General features: G+C 35.2%; 1 protein-coding gene and 1 pseudogene across 1 annotated transcript; both read left to right on the forward strand.

Annotated features, from left to right (window-relative positions):
- The first annotated feature begins 3,142 nt into the window (after window positions 1–3,142).
- LOC106399158 lies at window positions 3,143–6,420 on the forward strand (annotated as a pseudogene).
- Window positions 6,421–6,664: 244 nt separating this feature from the next.
- On the forward strand, window positions 6,665–8,044 carry LOC125600471 (pollen-specific protein-like At4g18596). Its single transcript, XM_048773176.1, has 2 exons — window positions 6,665–7,017; window positions 7,557–8,044. The coding sequence occupies exons 1-2, from the start codon at window positions 6,849–6,851 to the stop codon at window positions 7,901–7,903; spliced, it is 516 nt and encodes a 171-aa protein (XP_048629133.1). The 5' UTR covers window positions 6,665–6,848; the 3' UTR covers window positions 7,904–8,044.
- The last annotated feature ends 2,961 nt before the right edge of the window (window positions 8,045–11,005 follow it).

Consider the following 11,005-nt stretch of genomic DNA (forward strand, 5'->3'; position numbering starts at 1 on the left):
TGTTAACTTGTGTTCTTCCATGTGTTCAATCATGTCTGATCTTGCTGTCTGGTGTTAGCTTGTGTTCTCTTAGTTGTTAATAGTCTAAAACTCTCATTTGAATGTGTGACTGCAGTTTAGAGTTCACAGATTTGCTTGTTTAACTGCTTTACATGACTGCCATCTCTCTTGTTTTTGCAGAGTGGAGCTTGGAGCCTGAATGATTGTGACTAGCTTGTTTCTGTTCCGAGAACTTGTAAGTTGGAACTATAACTTGAAACAGTCATGTTTCTGTTCTGTAGCTTGCTTGTGCTCTGTTACTTTTGTAGAGTATAGACTGTGTCATTGTTTTGTCTCAGTTGTCTCTTAGTTCTTTTTAAATCACTGGTTGTATGAGCTAAATGAATTAGTCAGGCGTATTGATGGTTTCTTGTTAGAGCATCTTAGTCATTTTGCAAGCTGTTTTGGAAAACTGTTTTGATAGTTGTATAGAGAACGTATAAATGTGTTCTTTGACTTCATTGAGTGATTATGTTGTTGTAGAGTGTAGTTCGTTGAGAGCAAATGTTGGAGCAACGTGTTGGAGGCTTGGAGTTTTGGAAGAGTGCAACTTTGAGTTTTATTTTTATGCTAAACATTATACAATTATGCATAAAAATTTGTAAACTTTGGGTTTTAATTTCATGATAAACATTTACAGTTATAAAATAAAAAAGAATGTAAGCTTTGGGTTTTTAATTTCATGCTTAATTAAAGACAAAAATTGATATAAAAGAGATTGATTTGCAAGAAAAAAATTAATGGGCGAACCCTGTACAAGTCCTAACCCTTAACTAAAAATAGGGTTAAAACAGGGTTGAGTTAAAATAGGGCTGGACTTATATTACACAAACGAAACGAGGGTTAGGCCCTAGCCCGCAAATTAACATCCCTATCCATAACCACGTATTCTTCATCACTCAGCGAACCTGGTGTTCAGATATCATCAAAATTACAAATCCATAAACTAAAGATGAAGAAGAACGAGATATAAAGAAGAAAAAAACAGCTACCAGTTCCACATAACATTGCATTGCTCTCATTGCCTTTCTCCAAAGAGGAGGTTTCATCATCCCCTTCATCAGACTTTAATCCAACTGTAAGAAAGCTATATAATAAGAGGGTATGAACATGTTTTAAGGTCATAATCATAAGAGTTGCGTTGGTAGGTAGTACCCTTGTTAGATAAATATCCAATGTAATCGTCATAAAGTGAATAGCTGTCGTAAACGGGTAGTTTCCTACGAGGTCGGATCAAATATGGTAAAGGAATCCCTGCAAGGGATCAATCAAGATGCACAATCTGGATCAAAAACTCGGAAGAACCAAAACACGATTACATAATTGTAGAAGTGGCGACAAGTGAGCTTACTTTTGACTTTACTCGTCCGAGATTCTATGGAGTGGAATGAAGTCGAAGAAGAAACTGGTTCGAATGTTGCCATGTACCTGAGGAGCAATCAAGAAAGGCACAGTTGTTAGATTCTTCACAAGCAATTGCAAGAACGTTTATCATCCCTTATAACTAAGAAACCCTAAGAAAAAGTTCAGAGGTTGATTGTTTGGAGATTTTAAACTAGTTTTTGGTTTTTGATTTTTCAAAATCCATTTTCCTCCCAATCATGATTTTAGTAAAGTAGATTTTCTATTTTTTTAGGGAAACTAGTTTTTGATTCCTTTTACTCTTTTCTACGTAAAAGCCAAAATCTTTTTTTTTTTGTTTCTCCTTACATTTTGCCACGATCAAGAACCAAAATGTATTTTTTATTTTTGAAAAATATTATTAAATTTAAATAAATAACGTAGAATATAAAACCTACACTTGCCACTCTATAACACCACACAAAACAAACGTGAAACAACATTACATTTCTAAGCAGTTGGAGTTAATTATCTTCACTACTTATCGAAGCAGTTAAAATTCTATTAAGGTAAGTTAATTTATTATTGTTTAATAAATATTTTGTACCATAAAATTTTAAAGCAGAGTAGTTAAAGTTGTTAATCATAAGTATAATAATTTTTCTACACTTTAATTAGTTTTGTATTTTAAAAAAAAATACATAAAATATTTTAATAAAGTTATTCTTTTTCTATTGTTTTAAAAATATAATTAATTTTTAGTTTATGAAAAATAATATTTATTATTATGTAATACACCATATGTGTACTTATATTTACCACAATTTTAGATATAGTTGTTAATTTTTCGTTACATTTTTAATATAAATTTATAAATATTATTTGTCCACTGTTGTTTTATTATAAATTTTACATAAAGCATATATAATTAAATTCTACACATAGAATTAAATTTTTGTAGTTACCCATTATTCAATACATATATAAATTATAGTTATGGCAATTTTTATTAAAAAATATGTCTACACAAGTTTATAATATAAAGTACATATATATATATATATATATAACTTATGTTTAAACTTAGAATTAAATTTTTATATTTATGTTTAAACATAGAATTACATTATTTCATGTTTGTTTTTATTTAAAATAATTTTTTATGTTTTGGTAATGATATTCTATATTTTATTATTTTCAGAATAAATATTTTATTATCGAGAATATTTTTATTTATTATTTTAAAAGCAAAAACCAAAAACCAAAAACTAAAAACTAAAAACCAAAATTTAAAATCACCATTCATGTTTTTCAAAAAACTAAAATCTAGTGCAAAATCAAAAACCAAAAACCAAAATCTAAAATCTAAAAACCAAAAACTAAAAGCCAAAAACCAAAATCCAAAATCTAGAAACTAGGAAAACAATCATCACCTCAATCAACACTAACGAGAGATTGTTGGAGAACTTTGCAGGAAACTTTCTCCGCAAGCAAACAATGGAAACCCTAGCTTCCGTTATTATACCTCGAAAGAACCACAGTCCTAAAACCCTAACAGCAACGAAAGAGAATAGTATAACCGAAAAGATAAATCCCCAAAATAATCATATGATTAACACAGAGATTAGGGAAGTCGAGTGAAAGATTAGCACCGACGAAAACTACGGTAGCCTATATCTGCATCATAATTTTCAAAAAAGAAAAAGAATATCCATACAAATACAAAACACAACGAAGCCCACGGCCCAATCCAATTCAAGCTATGACTGAGTTTCACATGGAGGTAGAGAGCAGCAAGGCTGTGATTGAGTTGCAAGTGGAGGAGGCAGAGACCAATTCTTCTTCACAAGAGTCTCTCCCGGAGCCTCAAGTCATGTATCGATGCAGGAAATGCAGAAGAATAGTCGCTATTGAGGATGACATAGTCCCTCATAAACCAGGGAAAGGCTAAGAATGCTTTGCTTGGAAGAAGATAAGCGGAAACTATTGGGTTTGTGATATATGTCAATAGTATTTTGTAGATACGTTACTTGTTCGTCACTCCTATAAAAATAGAAAACTATGTCGTATATATACTTTTTCCGTAATGTAGTAAGGAAATATACAAGATTTTATGGTATCAGTGCACGTGTTGGATCCACTGACGCTAACAACGATCAAATTTCGCAGTTGATTCAACTCCTCCAGGCACAGCGACCACACACCTCTTCAGAAAAGTTGTCGGGTAAAACATATGACGGGAGACTTGTCTCTGCTGATAAATGTGGTGGACATTTCCTCGTCTCCTGTCAAATTCCCTAACGGGAATAGCTCTCGAGCAACAAAACGTGGTGTTTTACCACTTGGCTCTAACTATTTGCTCGATGATGTTTTGTTTGTACCCGATTTTGATTGTACTCTGATCTCTGTGGCTAAGTTGTTGAAGCAGACAGGCTGTGTAGCCATCTTTACTGACACTTTATGCTTCTTGCAGGATCGTTTTTCGAGGACTTTGATTGGAGCGGGTGAAGAGCGTGAGGGAGTGTACTATTTTACGGGTGTCTTCGCTGCTCGTGCGCACAAGATCTCGAAAGTGGTCAAGTCGTCTGGAGTCTTGTGGCATCGTGTAGATTAGGACACCCATCTGCTAGTGTTTTGCTTTCTTTACCGGAATGTGATCAATCCTCTAGTGCATTGGGAGAGATCAAGAGTTGTGATATTTGTTTTCGTGCTAAACAAACACGAGAGATTTTTAATGATAGTAATAATAAAGCTTTGGATTGCTTTTCTCTTGTTCATGCGGATGTAAGGGGTCCATACAGAACTCCTTCTACTTGTGGTGCAATCTATTTTCTGACCTTGGTCGATGATTATTCTAGGACGGTGTGGATTTATCTCATGACGGCTAAGTCTGAAGTCTCAAACTTGATTCGTAACTTTTGTGCCATGTCTGATCGCTAGTTTGGAAAACCGGTTAAAGCTTTTAGAAGTGACAATGGGACTGAATTTATGTGTCTCACGTCTTTCTTTCAAGAAAACGGGATCCTGCATCAGACGTCTTGTGTTGACACTCCCCAACAAAATGGTAGAGTCGAGCGTAAACATCGGCACATTCTCAACGTCGCTCGTGCCTGTTTGTTTAAGAGTAACATGCCAATTAAATTCTGGGGAGAGAGTATTATGACTGCCACACATCTGATCAATCGCACGCCGTCTTCTGTTCTGCAAGGAAAGACTCCATACGAGCTACTCTTTGGATCTTGGCCAAAGTACGAGATGCTTTGTACGTTTGGCTGTTTGTGTTACGCTCATGTTCGATCTCGCGACAAAGACAAGTTTGGAACTTGCAGCAAGAGATGTGTATTTGTAGGCTATCCATATGGGAAGAAGGGTTGGCGTCTATATGATATCGAGACTGGAAAGTTCTTCGTCAGCCGCGATGTCCAGTTTCAGGAAGATGTGTTTCCTTACATGGACATGAAGCACGCCACCCAACAGAAGCAGACACCTTCTCTGGAGATAGTCGACGCTGACTGGTTTGTACCTGTACAGACTCCTTTTACGCCTACTGTTTTGACTGAGACATTCCCCGACACTCCTTCTGCTGATCCATCACCAATTTCAGTTGAACCGCCATGGTTTCAGCTCCTGACATATCTGCTGATGATGAATACCTTGAATCTACTTCAGATACAGCTCCTGCACAAGAACTTTTGGGTTGTGGACATCGGCCTAAGAAGCCATCAGTTCTGTTGAAAGATTATGTTACTTCTCATGTACACTCCTCATCTTCTCACGCTCTCACACCTGGTTTCTCTCTATCAAATTCCTCGTCTACGGTTTCTGTTAAGAACCTCTATCCCATTGCCGAGTGTTTAACTGACTCTGGTTTTTCAGGAAATTACATCGCTTTCATGGCTGCGGTGCTCGGCAGTACGGAACCGAAGCATTTCAAAGATGCTGCTCGTATTAAGGAATGGTGTGAAGCAATGCAGAAAGAGATTGAGGCTCCCGAGGAAAATCATACATGGGATATTACTGATCTACCTCCAGGCAAGCGATCTATAAATTTCAAATGGGTGGACAAATTGAAATGGAGCGCTAACGGTACACTGGAACGCTACAAGGCTCGATTGGTGGTATGTGGAAATCGGCAAAAAGAGGGTACTGATTTTAATGAGACATTTGCTCTGGTTGCGAAAATAACAACAGTTCGTTATCTACTAAGTATAGCAGCTGCAAAAGATTGGGAGGTTCATCCAATGGATGTCCATAACGCACTTTTGCATGGCGATCTTGAGGAAGAGGTTTATATGAAACTTCCACCAGACTTTAAGTCTTCAGATTCAACTAAGGTATGTCGTCTTCGGAAATCGCTTTGTGGTCTGAAACATTCACCTCGCTGCTGGTTCGCTAAACTGTCTGCAGCACTTCGCCAGTTCGGGTTCACACAAAGTAAAGAAGATTACTCATTGTTTTCATACAAAAAGGGAGCAACGATCTTACACATTCTTGTCTATGTGGATGAATTCATTCTCGCTGGAAATAATCTGCGGGTGATTGATCGTTTCAAAACTCATCTCAATGATTGTTTCCATATGAAGGACCTTGGAAATCTGAAGTACTTCTTAGGAATCAAGGTATGTCGTGGTCCTGGTAGGTTTAGTCTTTCACAGTGCAAATATGCGCTTGAGATTCCGAAGCCGGCCTACTAGGATGTAAACCTTCAGCAGTTCCTATCGAGCTAAATCACAAACCCAATAGAAACTCTGCTGAACGAGTTCAGTGCTCTTCCATCTTTGTCCAGCTTATGAAATGGATGCAAACTAGTGAGATAATCTTTAAAAACATGTTTTTTTTTATCTCAACAAGAATCTTTATAATTGATCTTAACATGCTGTTTGAATTTTTGCAGTTCATGATGGGTTTGTTGAAGAGAAGCTTCTTTGTTTGGGATGTAACGCCCGGTTAGGTTATTTCAACCGGGCTAGGATGCAATGCAGCTGTGGAGCGTGGGTTAATCCGGCTTTCCAGCTCCATAAAGAGCCGATTAAACTATAGTGAACATGTCATTCTCATTTGTTAGTTTTTTTGTTATAAATCTAATAAAAGTTCATTATTAGCTTAATAATTTAAAGTATTTTAAATCCTAACATAGTGAACATATTATCATTTTTGTTTATTTCTAATTTTAGGGGAAGAACCAAGGGGAGAAAAGACCGGAAGTCCAGTCCAAAGAAACACGCATTTGGAAACTAAAGGCTATAATTAAAAAGAATTAACAAACTCACTTTTATTAAAGAAAAAAATTAGTTAATTTACCAAATAAATGGTTTTTTACAAATTTAGCTAAAAATAACAAATGAGTTTTTAATTGTATAAAACCGAACTTTGTGGCGCTTGTGAATAAGTTGTCCTCTTCTCTAATCTCAACAAAGAAAACGTTTCAAAAGGAGAAGAAAGACAAATCTTGTAACATATTCAATCAAATGGCGACCAAGGCCATCTTCTTCTTTGTCTCGGCCTTGTGCCTGTCGTCTCTAGCCGGCAAGGCTATGGCCGACGCCGATGATTTTGACAGTTTCAAAATTCAGGGATCGGTTTACTGTGACACATGCCGTGTCCAGTTCGTTACCCGTCTTAGCAAATTCCTTGAAGGTATGCACATTACACATGCTTATAGTATTAGTCGAAAATCTAAAAAGTAATAACAATAGCCAAATAGTAAAGCTTAGTGGTAATGTTTCCAACTCATGTATATATTTGCCTATAAATATTATCTAGAAACATATTCACTTCAGTCCACTTTTATTTTTTCCTCTAAAATTATTCTATATTTATAGTAAAAAATAGATGAATGTCATCGTAGATGCATGAGTAAATTTTATTTTTATTTTAAGGAAAAAATAGTAAAATATATTAGATTTAGTTTAAAGGGTGCTTTGGGGCAATGTATAAACTCGTTAGTCATGGATACAATTTTCTGCTAAAAAAATTGATGTTTCTAAGCCGAAGATTTCATTACAAATTTGAGGCTCGAAAAAGTGTTGATAATGTCTTCTTGAAGATTAGCTGGACTTCAGTGTAGATACTCTTTGATAATAATAAAACTATTAATAATTAGTAACAAGAATATGTGTCCTTTTCTTCCTATTCCAATTGTAATTTTTCTTTCGTTTTTGATTTGGTGGGTGAAGGAGCAAAAGTGAAGCTAGAGTGCAGGAGCAGAACAAACGGAACCGTGGCGTTGACAAAGGAAGCCGTGACTGACAAATCAGGCAGCTACACGATGGAAGTGACCGGTGACCACGAGGAAGAAGTCTGCGAGCTCGTTCTCCTCCAATCACCTGACAGTGCTTGCAGTGACGTCAGCCAAGATGCTTACTTACGCAACGCCGCTAAGGTTAGCCTGACGGCAAATGACGGTATCGTCTCTCATGAGACACGTATCGTTAACCCTCTCGGTTTCATGGTTAAGACGCCGTCAGCTGAATGTCCCGCCGCTTTTAAGGAACTCGGGATTGTTCCTGACGTCACCTTCTAAATATGATGACAACCTCTATCTCATAAATCGTTATTATAACTACCATCATCTATTGTTTGTTTTCTTATATATAAAAGTGTAATTTGATAAAATACAAAAAAAACGGGGTAATTCAAATAATTTATTATAATTTTTCGAGCAGATTAAATCAATGTCATTATATACAGAAATGATGCAGATCTTGTCTCTTTTAGAATTCATGTAGATTTGCTCATTCCAGGGCCGGAAGAATGTTATACATTACGTTAAGCTAATAAAAGTACAAAATAAATTCAATTTTCATAATAAATTCAATTTTCATAAGATAATGGAGGCAATCAACTGTTACAATAAATTTAAAACACTGAAATACAGTTTTGTTTAACATTTTTCCTACAAAACTATTAAATAAATTTGTATAGTCAAATACCATTCATATTTGTGTCAGTTGATAACAAAACCAGTCCATATAATCTCCCATATGGCATATTAGACTGCCAATATTTTTTAACAGTTTCAGTTTCATAAAACTTCAGAAAATTTTAATTTTTTAAAAATGAAGTATTTCAATAGGCTTTCTTACTTATTATGGTATTGATTATCAAAAAAGTTTTAGTAACCATAAATAAATTATCACTATGTATAAATGCATACCCTTGGTTAAAGATATTTCAAGATTTCAAACTTGATGTTCTCAAGGTATTATAACTAAAATGTCTAAAAATATTATTTTAACTATAAAACTATCCGTTTTACTTATCATACGCTAATAAGAAAATAAACTAAAAATGCTCTTCCTAATCAACGGTTTTGATGACTTGTTTTCTGGATCGGCCATGCCTCTTTCGTTAGTTGTTATAAATTTTGTCCTATTACTTGGAATGATTAGATTATATTTGTCTTAGAGCTCATGTAGATTTCGTCCTTTGTAGAGTTGTTGTAGATTTCATCCCTCCTTGACTTTGAGTTTGTATAGATTATGCCTCTCTAAGAGCTTTTGCAGATTCCTCTTTTGTAGGGTTGTGGTAGATTGTTTCTCTCCTTGAGTTGATACGAGATTAGATGTCTCTTAGAGCCATTCCATTTGAGATTTTTCAACATAAATGTTCCAAATTCAAAAAAAAAACTATTAGAATGAGTATTTCAATTGTTAAGAAATCCATTTTATTAAATAATATTTTTAGTTGTTAGATATTTATGCTCGCAATCTTTCAATGGAATTGCTGTTAGAGCTTCTGATATACTAAAAATGAATATTTGCTACTGTCAAGTTAATAGTGTTGTTGTAGTATGTTTAGATTCAATTTCGGAGGACCAGTTTATACTTTATCCTATTAGTTCAATAATAAGCTAAAACAATAACGAGGTTTAAAGGTTGATTGAAAGCGTAGAATGCAAGTAACAAGCAAATAGAGGGTTTAACTAAATGATAAGCGAGCTAGCCTAGAGAGATTAACAGATTAACGAGGGAGCGAGCCGAACAGTCTATTCAAGTTCCTTAAGATCGAGTCCAGAACTCAGGTAACTAGGTAGATCAGCCCACTCTCGTGGTATTGTTCCTTTTATTGATCGATCTCAGCTCCTAAACTCTCGTTTGAGCTGAGATGCGATGATAAACCTTAGGAGCTGACCCGATGGGTTTACAAAGCAGCCTAATATCTACTTTTGCTGATTAGGGTTGTCATGCTCATGCAAAACGTGTCAAGTAATCTAATGCACGGTTAATGATTAGATCTACTTAAGTTCATGCATCAAGTGATCAATTTAATGCAATCAATACGACCGGTAATGAATGAAGACAATTGATGATACTTATTTGTGTTCAGCTCGCGATCTAGCAACCCTAACACCCTAGGCTAACAAGATCGACTACTCAGTCATAACACAAGTAAACACATATGATAATTCTGAATAATACATGATGGGATTGAATAGAAATAAAATAGGGTTTAGGATAATCTTCTCCAGGGTGAGAAAGATGGAGCCGTCTCCCTTACAAAGCAATTCCAAAAGTAACTTGTCTTACAAAAACTAGCGTAAGAAATAAAAAATAAGGATATAGGCGCTTTTATATGGAGGCGCCATTAAGTTAGAGAAGAGGGACGACTAGGGGAAACTCTCGAAATAACTTGGATGTTTCCTTAAATGTCGGAAACAATCGCTCGGACTGTTCCTAAGGGGAACAATCGCCAAACTGATCCGCTTGGCTGTTCCGCGGGAAATCTTCCAAATATGGCATCTTTTCTTCATGCACCCTTCTTCGACTCTGCAACCTATTCCAGACCTGAAAAATCTCAAAAATGAATGAACAGACTCGATAAAAGATTTGAAAACCATTGAATACGTATTTACTATGATGTCAAAAACATCATATATCAGCTTCCGTAGGTTCTACCATTCATAGGATTATTATTGATTTCGTCCGTCCTGGATTGATTATATTCCCTGTTCTAAAAATCGGCCGTCTGGACGCTACGCGTCACTCTTCCTCCCCGATTTATGCCAAATCGGTTTAAAAAATCGGATATACGATTTTCTCCGCCTAGACCGCCTAAATGACCGCCTAGCCGCCTAATCTATTTTTTTTATTTTTTTTATTTTATTTTTCTATAATATTTTTATTTATTTATTTGATCTAAAATTTTGTAAATATCATTTATATTCATATTTTTGATGAAAATTACACTATATTAAATTTATATATTCTATTTGTGTGTTATATACAGTCTCAAACATGAAAATGTATTAATATTATACACAATTAAAGATTAATATGTTTTATGACATAGTAAACAATTTAAAAATTCCGTCCTTCATAATTTTCAATTAATCCCCGATTTTCTCTTTAAGCGCTAGGCCCAACCCGACCGCCCAACTAGCGCCTAGCGCCTAGCGCGTTCCCGAACATGGATTGTATTTAGATAAATCCGTCCTTTGAAGGGTTATTGTAGATTTCGTCTTTCATTATGTGATATAGATTATGGGTTTCTATAATAATGATGATATTATACATATGAACATCAGCTGTTACTTGAAAGCTCTCGGAAATCGCAATATATTCTCTATTTTCCCGTTGTTTCTCTTCTTCTTCTTTCTCCTATCTAGGGTTTGGTGCTTTCTTTA

This window comes from Brassica napus, unplaced genomic scaffold, assembly GCF_020379485.1.
Source record: "Brassica napus cultivar Da-Ae unplaced genomic scaffold, Da-Ae ScsIHWf_2276;HRSCAF=2934, whole genome shotgun sequence".
In the NCBI taxonomy this organism is placed as follows: Eukaryota; Viridiplantae; Streptophyta; class Magnoliopsida; order Brassicales; family Brassicaceae; genus Brassica; species Brassica napus.

Coding starts and splice junctions, on each gene's coding strand:
- LOC125600471 (XM_048773176.1), top strand. CDS start 6,849: ATGGCGACCAAGGCCATCTTCTTCTTTGTCTCGGCCTTGTGCCTGTCG. Junction 7,018..7,556: donor TCTTAGCAAATTCCTTGAAG/GTATGCACATTA, acceptor TGGTGGGTGAAG/GAGCAAAAGTGAAGCTAGAG.